The 17,036-nt window shown below is 43.6% G+C and overlaps 1 protein-coding gene across 2 annotated transcripts in view; it reads left to right on the top strand.

The window, feature by feature from the left end:
* RBM17 (RNA binding motif protein 17) overlaps positions 1-17,036 on the top strand; it is a 267,677-nt gene that overhangs the window by 225,427 nt on the left and 25,214 nt on the right. For both annotated transcript variants that reach the window (XM_078677186.1, XM_078677181.1), the window contains exons 10-11: positions 14,383-14,481; positions 15,718-15,790. In XM_078677186.1, coding sequence (XP_078533312.1) covers positions 14,383-14,481; positions 15,718-15,790 — 172 coding nt within the window. The remainder of the gene's footprint in view (positions 1-14,382; positions 14,482-15,717; positions 15,791-17,036) is intronic.

The following is a 17,036-nucleotide window of genomic DNA, read 5'->3' as shown; positions in this document are numbered from 1 at the left end:
TCACTCTCCCCTCGCTTCACTCTCCCCTCGCTTCACTCTCCCCTCGCTTCACTCTCCCCTCGCTTCACTCTCCCCTCGCTTCACTCTCCCCTCGCTTCACTCTCCCCTCGCTTCACTCTCCCCTCGCTTCACTCTCCCCTCGCTTCACTCTCCCCTCTCGCCCCTCTCCTCACTCATCCCTCTCTTCTCTCTCCTCACTCTTCCCTTTCGCCTCTCTTTCTCCTCTCTCTCCTCACTCTTCCCTCTCTCCTTACTCTCCCCTCTCCTCACTCATCACTCTCACCTCTCCCCTCACTCTCTGTTCTCTCTCCCCTCTCTCTCGCATTCCCCACTCCCTTTTTAGGTCTCGGCCTAAGCCATCCCAGTAGGGATGCTTTGACGAGATGAAAGTAAGGGCTTTCAAAAGTGCACCCAAAGTGCGGATCGGGTACAGTGCATTTGAGCACAACCACACGCATTGTGCACAGCTTCCACTTGCCACCAGACACTTTGCGCGCGCCGCGCTCCGCCTCTGCTGCCACACGCATTCAGCTCACCAGGCTGCACACCCCCTCAATCCCCATATGCTCGCTGGCCAATGTCCCTCCCACCCTTTCTTTGATCTCCGCCGCGAGTTCTCACAGGCTCATCTCCACCCACTTCCTTTAATGGCCCTCCTCTCCCCCAGCACAGAGCGCGCATCACTTGTTTTAGGACTTGTGCCAGGGCGGCCACAGCAGATCCATGAGACTCCGGGGTCCGCAGCACAGGACACAGTAGCTAGCTCTTGCCCGTGATTCCTAGAGCTCGCGTTAAGCAGGGAGCACAAGCCGCTGAGGCTTCTTCAAGCCCTTGCTGCCTATAAATCACAAGCCGCTGCGGCTCCTTGTTCTCTTATGGTGTTTGAATTATTGTTTATACAGTTACATGAAGGTGAAAAAGACTAACATACTTACAGAAGAATATCTTGTGTTTTTAAGCCTCGTTTTTAACCCTGCCCCACACTCACCGACCATGCCCTCATTACACTGGGGATCTCAGTTCCCATACTATTTGAATGACTTCACAGCGGGCTGTAGTGGACACGCCTTAGCACGTGACCGTCTTTAATCCTCCTGCCAATCAATGCCAGCGCCGAAGGACGCACGCTGTGGGCTCAGACAAACAACTAACAATATTCACATAATGACGTCAAAAGACTCTAATCTCTTGTCTCCATGAGGCCGTGAACAGAATGGTAGCCTCGCCCAAAAACCGCAGCACTGGCGGAGCCGCCCACTTACCTCACTCACACTGGGGCTTAGCACGGCGAGGGTCTTTGCGCTAAACATTTTTCTAAATGCCCTGTTCCTGCTGAAACGGAGCCCTGTTTGTGATTCGTGCCACAAACCGAGAATTTTCTCGCTGTTTTTATAATATTACTAGGGAGCTTAGCTCCTATATTGCTACTGAAATGTTCTCCTACTGTACAGTGGGGTTTGCTTTTCATGATAGAAAGCAGGGAGTGGGATTGTAGCAAGGAGCACAGAGGACCACCACGTCCACCAGCACCACCACATCCACTACCAACACCACCACGTCCACCACCACGTCCACCACCACGTCCACCACCACCATGTCCACCAACACGTCCACCACCACCAAATCTACCTCCACTACCACGTCCACCACTACATCCACCACCACTACATCCACCACCACCACGTCCACCACCACGTCGTCTACCAAGTCCACCACCACCTTCACGTCCACCACCTTCACGTCCACCACCTTCACGTCCACCACCTCCACGTCCACCACCTCCACGTCCACCACCACGTCCACCACCACCACCGCGTCCACCTCCACCACCATGTCCAACACCACCACCACATCCACCACCACCGCATCCGCCACCATGTAAACCACACCCACCACCACCTCCACGTCCACCACCACCACTACAAATACCACTCAGTGCCACATAATTACACGCCACATAATTACACTACACTCAATGCAACATACACTCCAAATAGAACTCAGTGCAACATAATTACACGCCACATATTTACACTGCACTCTGTACAACATACACTCCAAATACCACTCAGTGCCACATAATTATATGCTATATAATTACATGCTACATAATTACACTGCGCTCAACGCAACATACACTCCAAATACCACTCAGTGCCACATAATTACACGCCACATATTTACACTGCACTCAGTACAACATACACTCCAAATACCACTCAGTGCCACATTACACGCAACATAATTACACTGCACTCAATGTAACATACACTCCAAATACCACTCAGTGCCACATAATTACACACCACATAATTACACTGTACTCAATGCAACATACACTCCAAATACCACTCAGTGCCACATAGTTACACACAACATAATTACACTCTACTGAATGCAACACACACACCACACAGTACCACTCAGTGCACATAAATATATGCTACATAATTACACTGCGCTCAACGCAACATACACTCCAAATACCACTCAGTGCCACATAATTATATGCTACATAATTACACTGCACTCAATGCAACATACACTCCAAACAATACCACTCAGTGCCACATTACACGCCACACAATTACACTCTACTGAACACAACATACCCTCCTCATAATACCACTCAGTGCCACATAATTACATGCAACATAATTACACTCTACTGAACGCAACACGCACTCCACCCAATACCACTCAGTGCCACATAATCATATGCTACATAATTACACTGCGCTCAACTAAACATACACTCCAAATACCACTCAGTGACACATAATTATATGCTACATAATTACAATGCAACATACACTCCAATCAATACCACTCAGTGCCACATAATTACACGCCACACAATTACACTCTACTGAATACAACATACACTCCTCATAATACCCTCAGTGCCACATAATTATATGCTACATAATTACACTGCGCTCAACGCAACACACTCCAAATACCACTCAGTGCCACATTATTACACGACACACAATTACACTGCACTCAATGCAACATACACTCCAAATACTACTCAGTGCCACATAATTATATGCTACATCTTTACACTGCGCTCAAGGCAACACACTCCAACTACCACTCAGTGCCACATTATTACACGACACACAATTACACTGCACTCAATGCAACATACACTCCAAATACCACTCGGTGCCACATAATTACACGCCACATAATTACACTATCTATCGCCCTCACTCTATCAATCTATCTGTCGCCCTCACTCTATCTAGCCATCGCACTCACTCTACCTAGCTATCGCACTCACTCTATCTTTCTATCGCATCACCACAGCATCACTTAGGGGCATCACAACATCACTATGCGCTACCACAGCATCACTGAACGCCACAGCATCACTTGTCGCCATCACAACATCACTCAGCCCACCACATCATCAATCTGTGCAACCATTCAACAACAACTGGTTCAAATATGTTCTCTCAATGTTTCAAGCTTTATTACAAATGTCACAAAAAGATATTAATATTTCACTTGTTCTTGAATTGTCTTCAAAATAAAATACACTGAACATAATCTTCACAAAAGTTATTTACAAAAGTTTAAGCTATTGCCATTATAAATTACAATAACTTTTATTTAAGTATTAATTATTAAAAAAATTAAAAGCCATTGTTATTTGTAACATCAATACATCTAAGTCACGAAAATACAACACATATTGCATTACAAACGCTATAGGTGTCACATTTGCAAAAGTTATAAGTATTAGCATTGTAAATGACAAAGCTATTAATTTCACTATTTTCAAAACCAAAACATATATAAAAAAATGTCATTTACAATACCAATAGCTCAAACTTTCCTAATGCGAGACCTATTGCATTGCAAATGCTTGTTTTTAAAGGGTTACAAAATGTGTTTCTTCCCTCTCCTTGTCATGCCACAGTGGGACCTTACCTTGGTCCTCACATTTCTGAAATGCACTACTTATGAGCCGCTTCATTGCTGTCCCTTGCGGCTTGTCACCCTCAAGACCGTGTTCCTTGTCATAACATTGCTCCATCCACCCCTCTAAGGAGGAAGAGAGACTCCACTACTTGGACTCCAGGAGAGCTCCAAGCTTTCCTATTGATCATACCAAAGAACACAGTGTTGATGATCAGCCCTTTGTTGGGTTCTTTGGTGCGAAAAAAGGCAAGGCTGTGCAGCAGAGAACCATCTCCCGCTGGATCGTGCTTTGCATTAAGATATCCTATGCATCGACTAAAAAGCAACCTCTGGATGGATTGCCTGCTCATTCTATCATGGTCAAAGCTGCCTGCACAGCTTTAGAATGCGGAGATCTTGTCTAAACACTATTATTTGGATAGTCCGGTTCACCAAGAAGGACATTTTGCCTGCTTGGTTCTGCAGGTCTTTGGGGTTTGAGTCCATTAATTGACCCACCTCTGAATAGGTACTGCTTTGGTATGTACTCAAGTCAAATACGCTTTATTCCAAATCACATAGTGAGTCATAAAAGCTACAAAAATATACAATATCAAGTTAAAATCAATTAAAAGGTAGTTAAAACACATAAAATAGAAACAGAAGGAAGCATCCCCTGCTGGTCAGTTACATTTCTAAATCTGATTCCCAGGGGTGTGGAAATTTTTCAAAAATCTACTTGGCCAAGGGACAAAATGTTACACAAATCTACTTGTCCTGGGAAGGTAACTGCTTGCCCCGCCTATTCCATAAATTACTACGGGAAGTCTGCACGAAGAGAACCTGCACTGCAATCAGTGCAACATACTATGCAATATATATATTTCAAGTGTAAGTCCAATTATGCAATGCATGGTCATGCACTCTTAAATGTAACTGTTGTAGTGGGTGGTTGTACAGCATGCGTGCAGATGTGTCAGTGTGCACTTCACCCAATTATGAACCAATTTGCATGTAACACATTTTCATATGAAGAGAAATAGTACCTATAGGCAGAGTGCAGACTTATAAGTGACTACATTTCTTGAAGTGTTTTTGGCGCAGACAAGACTTTGTCGAAATATGAACCTGTAGGGTAGAAGGATGTTCTCCATCATAGGGCGAACTCATAGCTGTCCAGCTTCAAAAATACTCAGATGTGATGCTCTGATTAACTTGTGAATGGGAATAACTGCACTTCTTGGCAGAGCTTATGAACAGTTCATGGGGCAGCATAATCACGTAGCAGACGTGCTGAGGCAGTATACGCAAGTACAAATACACAAGAGGCAGCAATAGACAGTTAAATCAATCTCTCCTTTTATACTTCTGGTCAGGTGTGGTGTGTTTATATCATTTGTGCACTCATTGCTACATCTCTACATTCTTCTCCCACACAAAGAGCATATGCAGCACTGGCAGTAGCAGTACAGGGTTCTCACTTGCATATAGTAATGGCAGCAGCTGAGTAATCTACCGTAACATGAAAAAGTGCAGCTCACCAATTGATGTTCAAGTTTGTCTCTCTTAGATATGTAGGACATGTAGCAGGAGTAAAATCTTTATACTCTCACATCTGAAAAGCACTGTTAGTCTCACAGCGAAGGGAAGGAGTGTACTTTGAAAAGACAGTAAATCCAGAAGTGCAGAGCTGAGCATTATTGAGACGGGGCTAGTGAGTAACTGCAACCACTCAAAATGTCATGTCACACCTAGCAAGGACACCTAAGCTCAGTCACAGTAGAGTTGGAAACCCTGTCCTGCCCTCTTGGATAGTCAATGTTATCTGGTGAATGAAGTTTGTTTATTCTTCAGCTGATTTAGATCCAATAATAGCTGAACAAACACCCAAAAGCGCAACTACTTTCCTCTCATGACATATCGGGACAGGAGGCTTAGTGGACTTATGCGTCCAGTGTTGGGCTCTGTGTTTGACCTCATGGTCACAGGTTCAAATCCTGCTGGGTCCACTCAGCCTTTCATCCTTATGAGGTCGATAAAACGAGTAACATTGAGTTGGGTAACAATAAACGTATGTTATTCAGAACCAAGATACCCTTCTGGGTGAACATGCACTTTAAAAATGCGCAATAGATTATCAAGCCAGAAAACAGGCCTAAACACTGAGGTACTTTCCCTGCACCTCTTTCACTGATCGTGGTAACGTCCGAGTTCAGGATTCTTTCCTTTCACCTTTAAAACTGGGAACGCTTCAGAATCTGCTTTATCTGTGAAAGGAAAGCACCATGCCTTGTCATGTGAGCTTGGTGTGGGCATTTATTTTTTGCAGTTTTTATTATATAGTGCGAATTTTTATTTAGGCCAGAGCAGAATAAGTGATCAGCCCAGAATCACAGGACGTTTAGCAATGCTGAGACTTGAACCTGGTCCCCAAGGTTCAAAGTCGGCTGCTCTGGCTGTAACTGGGGAGTTCGGAGCTGGGTGTGTATGTGTGTGTGAAGGACATAGGGATGGTGGTTGGTAAAATGGTGGGGCAGCCCCACTCTCTTTAAAATAAGGGGACTCTTTGCTCCCTTCACTCAGTCTGGGGTCTATGACAGGATGACCTCAGCCTTACTCTTCTCCTGCCCTGCTCCCCAATGCTCCCTTCACTCAGTCTGGGGTCTATGACCGGATGCCCTCAGCCTTACTCTTCTCCTGCCCTGCTCTCCAAACCCCATGGCAGCAAGTCCTGAATACTGTATTCAGAGGGCAGAGTGAGTGCAGCAGTGGTAGCAGGCATAGCCTGCGAACTGTCTGCTCAGTGGCTGAAGTGCATTAAAAAAGCATGGGAAATGTGATGCTACACGAAACTGAGGAGGCAGGGTTAGAGAGTCTGGGGAGGGGTCAAAGTAGTGGCTAAAAAGTCCCCAAATATTTTCTAACTTTTCGTGGTCTTTCACCTTCAGGTGACTACATGTATATTAATGGACAGCTTTAGTTGAAATTAAAGTTATGTTAATCAGTGGGATTTTGTTTATTTTACAGAGTTTTATATAGCGTGAACTTGACCCTAATCGGGTATCGGAGCGATTTACATAGCACCAGTTGCATTACATGAGGACACATTCATTTTTGTTAGGCACGGGGAGATTAAGTGATTTGCCCAGAATCACAGGATATTCAGCGTCATTGCAGAGACTCAAACCCAGTTCCCCAGATTCAAGGTTGACCGCCCTGGCACTTAGGCCAACTCCTCTCCCCAAGTATTATAAAATCTCTATTAGTTCATGCACTGACCAACCCCTTAACATTTAACAGAGCAGGCAGGAATCTCGACAGACCGTCCTAGACACTGGCACCCACATGTGCAGACTGCACATGCAATCCTATGCTGTGGTGACTGTGCAGGTTTTGCTGCAGAGTTCTGATGCTAGCCACAAGCATCCATCTTGCAGGACACTGAACTCCACCAGAGACAAACTGTCAAAAGAGCCGGGCCAGCCCTTGCTTACTTGGGGTAGACATGGAGGCTGTGAGATGCATATACACAGGGTCTCTGCTGAAGGAGTTTCTGGTCACCGCAGATGAAAGGGGCAATGAAACCGCTCTTTATCCGCAGGGACCTATCCTGGAGGCTTTGATGCCACCTCGTAGTGACGCTGAACCAGTGACAATGTGGGGTCATGGCCCTGAGATCCCCTAAAAATCATTTCTGTAGTCAGAATAAAAAATAATGTGGATGGGCGAGTGCAAGCATAGAGAGGGATTTTGGGCTGGGCATGAGGTTCAGGAGCAGCAAGCAATAGGGGGAGGACAACAGTCTAAACATTCTTAATGTACCTCTAATGTACCCAAGCATTCAGGGCTTTTTGCCTAAAGATAGCTTGAGAATACTGATCGCATGAAAGTCAAACTGCGACACTTTCTGATTACAGCCTCCATTCCCGATAGGAGGACAGCTCAGGAGGTGGAGAGTCTGCTGCAGTGATTGGTTTATAACCTACGTGCCATATATAGATATGAGTATAGTAATTTAGTGGGCTTTTGAACCTGCTATCACATTCAAGGTAGAGACACCTGCAGTTCCCCTGCTCCGACCACAGTGGGTTAGATCATCAGGGTCCGTGTTTTCTTCAGTGATCTGTTTGCAATGTGCCTGTCTCAGGCTCCAAAGCCAGTACGCTAGTTTGAAGGGTTGAAGCACCTGCTGGAGAGGGAGATGGGGAGGGGAGAATGTGAAAAATAGACTGCATGTGAGCCTGTATTAGTGCAAGGAAGTGTGGAGTCGTTGGTATCTTTATTGCACGTTTAGTAGTTTATATAGTCTTAACTCCCTGGGTCAACAGGGGGTATTAGAGAACATTTATATAACAGCAGAAGCACCCTACGTTGAGGTGCTTTAGCAAGAACCGAATTGTGTGCATGGAGTCTGTGAAAACGGTGCAAGGACTAGTAGTTAGTGGAGTATTACTGGGTTGTGCACTCATGTACAGTTAATTTTTATACTTTTCATTTTTTTATGACACACACTGTCTGAGCACCAGGGAGAGAGTCGTTTTAGAGCACAATTGCACCTGTTAAAACCAGAACATAACCAAGGTTTGCGGGTTCCAAGACTGAAAGGAGGACATTTCACTATGATACTCCAGAGTGCTAGGGTGTCTCTTGCACATTCTGCATGCCTCCGGTGCAGCCCACAGAAAGGACATTCTGTGCCAGGTGAGTGTTAGGAGAAATTACCCAATTTTCAATGCAATAAAATGAATTCCACAAATTCCGTCGTAGTTCGTAAATACACACAATTGACGTTAGAGCACTAGTTGGAAACGTGTTTTTTTGTAGCCTCCTGGAAGAAAGCAGACAATGTGTTCCTCCGAACACGCAACACGTAGTGTGCAAAAGGGGGAGGGTGCCAGGCGTCGTCTGATCGAACTAATGTGGTTTGAACAATACAAGTCAAACAGTTAAACTGTAAGTAATGAGGTGGGAGAAACCTCTTAGGAGGGGGCTTTGGGGAGGAAGAGACAGGGCCGATGCGCTTGCAGCACGTGGCTGCAGGCAGTACTCCCGATCCTCACGGGCCAAGCAGTTATTTCAGAATGTACTTAAACAGACACGAGAGAAAAAAGGCGAGGGAGAGTGAATGAGACCGATAGTGTTAACTCATGTCACAGTGTGTGCAATGTAAGGCGCACACTCTATTACCCCACCAATTCACGAGTTTCTGAGATATGTGGCTGACACGGGACACTGTAATTTCAACAGCTTTTCGTCTTTACATATATTATGTAACAGCATACAGCGGCTCACTGTTTACCACCTCAATTCTCATCCGGGCAAAAAGTAGAAGACTTCGATCAGGCACTTTGCAGGTAACAGATAGCAGCTTCTGTCCCTAAATGAAATTAATATAAATCACCCATCCGCCCCATCACTTTTAAAATCCACCAGCTGTTACGGGCAATACGAGGGAAAACAAACATTGTTCATTTTCTTTAATGCTACCGTGTGGTGTAGCTGAGATACTGATCACGGGAATTTGGAATCTTTACAACCTGGTACAATTCTTTAATGCCACATTTAGTATAAATGAGCCGTTGCATAGCAGAGCTCCACTTGCAGAACAGTCCGCTCCAAACCTCAAATTAGCGCGCTCTGTTTTCTCTCCTGGAGTCTGAACTGAGCACTAGCATAATGCGTTATTTTGACTGCAATCTGTTGAGCTCTCAGCAGGATCTTTGCATTTCTTCTTTACTTCGCGAGCAGAGAGGATAAAGTTAACTGTACTCCCGGCCCCGCCCCCTGGTGCCGCAAGCTCACTCGGCATTAAACTGGTAACATTAATGCCACCCTTTCTCCTCACCTGTCTCGGGTCGCGCCACCGGAACCGAGATATTTCTGCTACCCTCGTGTTAAAATTGAGACAGCTTCCTCGTGGTTCTGCATGTCCACCCCATTGAGCATGAGAAAGCAAAACACCGGATTGCTGAGACTACCGCTTGTTGCGCCTGACGTTTCAGTTGCCCAGCCAATCACTGGCTAGAGCCCAGTCATGGGCTGCAACCAATCACAGGCCTCAAAAGCGTCTCCAGCTCTCTGGCAGCCTTTCTGATTGGCTGCGAGTCCCAGAGTGCCGACAGCCTGTATTATGTATGCGGTTTAATGTCTACTTGTCCATCGGACAAAATTGACATTAAATCTTCTTGCCCGTGGTAAAAATCAACATGGTTCGGGCGTCGGGCGATATGATTCCCCCACCCCTGGATTCCTAGATCTTATTACAGCCAATAAAAACTGTGACAACACAGCGCATATATACAAACTAGGAAACGATTGTAGATAAAGGAAAGCTGGTCGACATTCCACAAAACCTAGTTGTTTTAACAAAGGCTTAATAAAACGTTTTCTCAAGTCTGAATAAAATTTACAAAAAAAGAGAATGTGGATGGTAATCTGCATAGAATCATTGTCACATGGGCATTTCACATGCTTGTGCGACCAGGTGTTAATGGTGGGAAAGCTGGTTAGTTGATGGAAAATGTCCAGCTGGAACCTGGTCAGCACAAATCTGTGTCCCGAATTGTACACATTAGCTAAGTAGGGTTGCATATCATAACTAATCAAGTTCAGCTGGTTTTTCAAAACAGAGGGTTTCATTATCTCTGGGTAGCCTCAATTCCTCAAGTGTCGATAGACATTTCAATTTAAAAGCCCTTCCTTTGGATACTAATCAAGAGCTCAGAATGGACAAAAAACTCAGGATGACCAATTTCGGCCAAGAAGTCACCGACAAATCTGAGCCGGGGATTTTAAAAGCAGACTAAGAGCTAAAACACTCCTCCATGATGGAACGGTTGAGCACTGTGTATTCAGATGACCAGATCTTATGCCGGAGCAAGACTGGCTGAATCTTGATCATGTCTGCTAAATAAGGAACCCCCAATTCAGTGTGTCAGACAAAGGTTGAACAACTTTTCGGGAGAACAAGGAGGCTCCTAGAAATAAATTTTCTGCTAGCTGAAGCAAGTCTGCATCCGCGTAACCCCAAAGCTCATAATCATACGTGGCAATTGATCTACATTTTTCCTGGTAGATGGTCATCATATCCCTCGGATGTTTGATATTCAGCTTCCTAATGAAGTTCAGTAGGGCCATGGTGCTTTTGACAAATTGGACCCTCCTTGACTTGATTGCACTGGTCCAGTTCCCATTTTTATTAAATAAAATGCCTAAGTATGAAAATGTAGTCCTAAACAAAATCTTAGTACCCTCGATAAAAATGTCATGGCTCTGTTCCCAAGTTTCATTACAAAGGTTTTACTGATGTTTATTTTTAAACCATTGTGCTGCATAAACTTGGCAAATTCATTGACTAAACGATGTAGGCCAAGGGGGTATGAACCATTAGTACAGCATCGTCTGCATATAGAAGTGCCGGACTCGGACGGTGCCCAACTTGGGGTAAATCTGTGCACTTAGTGGCAAGGGTACTGCCTAAGTGATTAAGGTAGAGGTTAAACAAGAATGGAGCAAGAAAGCACCCTTAGCGGCCTCCTCTTTCTATATTAAATGGCTGGGTGCATTCGCCATTTAGTTCTTATCCTACTCTGCCCTGCCCGTCCTGATCTATAAGAAAGTTCACAATTGAATGCCAATGTTGATCATAATTGACCATAGTTTTTCATGCAACACGAAGTCAAAAGCAGAGGATAAATCTACGAATGCTAAAAAAAAAAAGCCTACCTCCTTTAATATGCACATATTTCCGTATGAGTAAGTTCAGGTTAATAGCCTGCTCTGTGATCCCCACACCTGGTCGGAACCCATGGTGCAAATCCGAGATCATGTTAGTAGGCCCAGTCCTGTAATCTGCCAAGAAGGATTCTTCCGGCCACCTTAACCAAAGAGTCCAGCGAAGAGATAGGTCTATATTTTGCTGCACTATTGCGATCTTCCTTCTTTTATATAGGAACTATAAGGGACTCAGGCCATGTACTTAAGAAACCTTCACGCCAGCAGGCTCGGAAGAGCAGTGTTGAAAAGGAGCCCCAAAGGTCAATATTCGATTTCAACAAATCAGTGGGGATCCCATCAGGGCCTGGCGCTTTGCCACCTTTACTCGCCTTCAAAGCCAGAACTACCTCATCTAAATAAGTCAGTGTAGATCTGGTCAGACGGGGATGAAATAGAGGCGGTGACACTCGGGAGCTGTGAAAGGAAGAACAGTAACAGTGGGCTCCAGAATTGAGATTAGTAAAATGGGTTAGCCATTTGGCCTCTGTGAGTTAAAAAAAAAAAGGGGGGGGGGGGTAAAGATGCGCCAGAAATTGATGTTATCATTCATCAAACCAGTCTCAAGTATTTGATTACAGGACGCGTCCTTCAGACTTTTTTTGCAGTGATTGATGGCGAGCTTATACACATATCTGCACTCCTGAACTTCCTGGGTGCACCAGGGTTGTTTACCAAGAGCTGATTTTAAACTTCTTAGGGGCTTAGTACAGGCTGGATCAAACCAGCGATGATGCCTGACCCAGCTTACTTCCTGTTGACGGTAAGCCCTTCTCTAATACCTATTTTTATTTGCTCAAAGGCCATGATTGCTTTCTGAACAAAAAGCTAGCTTTCTGCAAATTTGGTTTCATTCCGCCCAGCGGTTCCGGCTGTAGTCGTATGTAAATTCTCTGGGGGAATTAACATGGAAACACACTTTTTTTTTTTTTTACATCCCCCACCACCTTTTTTTTTTGCCCGCGCTTGACGGATCACCCCGAAACTTTCCGTGCACAACTAGAATCACCAGCACACCTTTTTGGGAAATTTCATGAAGATTCATTAAATGGCGCAAAATATATAGGCAGTGCTTTGTCTATGGAAACATGATCCTAACTAGAACTACCTACTGGCAACTGGCAGTAGGTAGTGTGTGTATGTGTATCTACACATACACAAGGAATCCTTCAGGAAGGGGTATTATTGGAAAGGGAAGCTGCTCTTTCCAACTGAGCTTCTCTCAGCATTGTGTGACTCCCTGGCCGATTTCTTTATTGATTAAATGTATAACCTCTGCTTGTCATTCTCTGTCAGTACTGGTTTTGAAAGTTATCTTGCCCTTCCTTACCAAGTTTGACCCCCTGATTTGGCAAAACGGTTGGTTCTGTTGCATGCAAGTCTGCTCGGAAAGTATGCCCAGCACAGATTTGCATTTAAGGCTTGATAGGCTTGCTTTGGCTACTGCAGGGCTGTGTAGTTGACCCCTTTCCAGTTTGTTACTCTCCACCTGGAAGCATGCTACTGCTAACCCCATAAAAAAAGCCTACTGATGATCCTCCTATTAAAAGCAATTATCAATCAATTTGCCTTTTACCTGTTCACATTAAGAAACTTGAGAAAAATGGCCATTACATAATTTCTGAAATTCTATATTTGATCTTGTTCGATCTGATTTTACAACACTTCACGGTATAGAGTTGGTGCTGATAGAGGTGTTTGGATCAAATATGCTGGAGCTTGGATGACGGCTGCAGTGCGACTTCTCTCTTCCATTCTCAACACCATCTCCAACCACATCCTTTTGACCCTATTGCATGAGATCAGAATGTAGGATTATGCTTTGAAATGGCTTGCCTCATAACTACAGGACAGAACTCGAGCAGTTAAAATTTTCTTCATCTCCTCTCCAACTAAATATGTGAAACAAGGTGTTGCTCAAGAATAAAGAAGAAAATATATAGGCTACAGTTGAATCAGAAGTAGGTGGTACGTACCATTTTTTGGATTGCATAGAAGGGCTTGAATTTCTCCTTAAAAATCCTAACTCCATTGCTGCCTATTATAAAGAGAGTTTAGTTTAAAACTCTATGTCTCACTTTCTGGCTCTTTGGAAATCTTGAAGTCCTATTCCCCAACTACAAACCCAATGGAATGTTAAGTTTGGCTTTCACGACCAGGTTCTTCATAAGCAAGAAAGAGTGGAGAGGGGAGTCACTCTTTCAGGGTACTAGTAGCCAAATACTGGCACGGATTTCCTCCTTATGTTAGACAAAACTTCCCACCTGTGCTTTAGAAAGTCTCCTAAACCCCAGTTATTCCAATAAGTGCTTTGTATTTAGTAGCCATACTATTATACTCTGTTCTAGCAGCAGGACATCCTCCTGGTAAACAGCGGTATTGTATAATTGTATAATTAACTTACTTATACACTGAATTACTGTATACTCTTAAGTGAGCATTGCTGATTGCATGGGTGAGAACCTGGGATCTCTAAAGGCACAAAAAAGCGGAGGGAATTGGCACAAGGGCTCTATCAAGTGACCTCTTGAGTGACCTCTCATCCTCTGGGGTTAGCTTGCAAAGTGGAGTGAAAAGAAATGAGGGTCATGCTTGCAGTAAGATTCAACATTGGACGTGTTGCGTAATTTACTTGATGCGAAACACGGATATTCTGTAAGTTGAGTTGGTGAGGTTTGTGGTCTGCTTTTCTTTCAGAATATGGTGGGGGCTGGTGAAGTGGATGAAGATCTGGAAGGCGAAACAAAAGAAGAATGTGAAAAATATGGGAAAGTCGCAAAATGTGTAATTTTTGAGGTAAGGATCATTTGTTCTTGTTTCATTGATTTAATTGCACAGCAAGACTACTGTGCTCTATACCACTCCATCATCATTAGCACATACATTAGACAATTGATATTGATTTAATGTATCAATAAGTGGATCTAAAGTTAGAAAATCAAAGAGGGATAAAGGAACCTACTTCTGGGATTTGCAACTTACACAAGCAGGAGCAAGGACTATTTTAGACTAATTCTAAAATCCAGACTGCCCTACCCGAGTTTTCTATGGCATCCTCATCAACAGGGTGAATTGGTAAGGTGTTAACAAACCGAGACAAAGTCATTGAATGCATGATATATTAATATCAGCCACTGGTGATCATTTGCGCTGCATTCCAGTCTGCTGTTTTTCACCCGTTGTACCACTGTAAGCCTAATTATCAGGCCAAATCCCCTCCAGAAGAGAACATAAGCAACCCCACACTGGTATTAGCCTACATTGGCCATGTCAGTAAAGCAGAGCTTGAGACATATGGCACAGCGAGTACAGCAGGACTTACGTCGGGGCATACCTTGAGCACTTGCAGCATCTACTACATTAAGTTATGGAAGGGATAATTGAACTATTCTTAGCCACTGGAGATTGTTCTCGCTACATTCCAGTCCATCATTTTCACCCACTGTAGCCAGAGACCAGCCATATGCAAATAGTCCTTGATCCTACTTTACTAGAAACTTTCCAACCTGAACTTCAAGGTCATGACATTGGAAAACACATGAGATGTCTGATATTGGTGTGGCACCTCCTTTTATCATCGCATCATGCTGTACCAGCCAATCTAGTTTAGTTTCCTCTGAGATTCTATAATGTCTCTGTCTCCCAGAATTTTATTGCTACATGTGTGTCACATATGTTAAAAGCATTTTTGAGTGTTGAAGTTTTAGACTTTTCTTGAAATGGGCCATAGCTTTGTTTTGCTAGAGGCTAAAGGTCTCATGTCTTGTCACCTTGTTACTGAAAATCCCAGATGTTTAAGATATTCGCATAAGATGCTTCTAAATATAGTGGTTGTAGTTTAAACTTGTTTTAAAGTCAGTAGTGATCCTTCGAATCAGACATGTATTTGGCCCTGCTGGACACACATCAGACACCATTGTAATACTTTATCATCGTTGAACCACCAGGCAAGCAGTGCGTTTTTTCCTTCTGTTTTTTAGTAAGTTGAATCTCAACAGTCTTTCTTTAATTGTATTTGAATTTTTTTTCCAGATCCCTGGTGCCCCTGATGAAGATGCTGTAAGGATATTTTTAGAATTTGAGAGGGTTGAATCTGCGATCAAAGGTGAAGTATACCTTTACTTGTTTTTTCACCTAAGTAATGTCTGCATCTGTTCCTAAAATAAGTCACCTGGTACTGCTTAAGAATTCTGATCCTTCGAGTGGAGCATCCACAGCGAGGTGCATTGATCATTTGTTTGACCTTAACTATCAGTCTCTCTCTTTCTCTGCCATAATGAAGTCTCAGGACTGTGGTTATTTTTATCACTAGTTTTTTAGTATTTTGTTGTACAGGCTGTAGAAGTATCCCCTTTCTTGTTGAGCACCTGTAAGACTACTAATTATGCAGCAAACTACTGTCTCCACATTGATGTACTGCATCAGTGTCTGCTGATCTGATCTTTTCTTCCATGTTTTGTCATCTTCGTACAGTAACTTAACCTTGAAGCTAATAGTTTTCTAGCACATATAGAAAGGGATGGCTATATGCACTTGGACATCTATTGTGAGTTTGTGAAGTAATATTTGTCTGTGAATACTTGTACTAACCATCTATAACGCATTTGATGAATCAGAAAGACTCATATTCCCAAGATCCCCTTGTGGTCTCCAGAGTGTTTGCCAAAGTTGTATAGTGTTCTGACCTCCGTTGAGGGACTCATGACCTGTCATCTCACGAAGTGTTGGATATTAGAGCAAATCTTTTTTAAGTGTGTTTAAAGCCTGTTGGCACAAAGGAGTGGCTTGAATGTACTGGTACGAGGTCACCCCTACAGTGTCCACCATTACATTGTTTTCTCTTGGACATGCTGGCTGTGCTGTACAATCCCTGTTGGCTATACTAAATATGCTTGGTCTCGTGTAGAAATATCAGTATTTTCTCTGTCATAGCATCCTTGCTGATTTTTTTCAGCACTGGATATCTCAGCCTCTGCACAGATTGCCAGAACACATTTAACAAGATACATCACTTTGGAAAACGTTTGGAAACTGACCTTACATAGGCCTATTTAAGCTAGAAGGCATTATCTTCACCTTTAACCGTTATGTATTTCCATACTTGGACAATACACACCTTGAACTATTTTTTGTTTATAAATGAGACAGTAAGGGACAATGCATAAATCGGCATGATGTCCGCCAAGCTAAATGCAGATTTAAAAACTGCACTGTAATCAGTGAAATCAAACCTTTCATATTCTAAGAATTAAAGTATATCACCTTCCTGCATGTATTCACTCTTGTATGTGCATACAGTGCAAATATTACTGCTGTGGTGATCTTAATCTGTCTATGAAGGATTGTGAATA

Source organism: Lissotriton helveticus, chromosome 1_1, assembly GCF_964261635.1.
Source record: "Lissotriton helveticus chromosome 1_1, aLisHel1.1, whole genome shotgun sequence".
NCBI lineage: Eukaryota > Metazoa > Chordata > Amphibia > Caudata > Salamandridae > Lissotriton > Lissotriton helveticus.
Note: the sequence above shows the minus strand (reverse complement) of the source record. Positions and strands in the feature narration are given on the sequence as shown.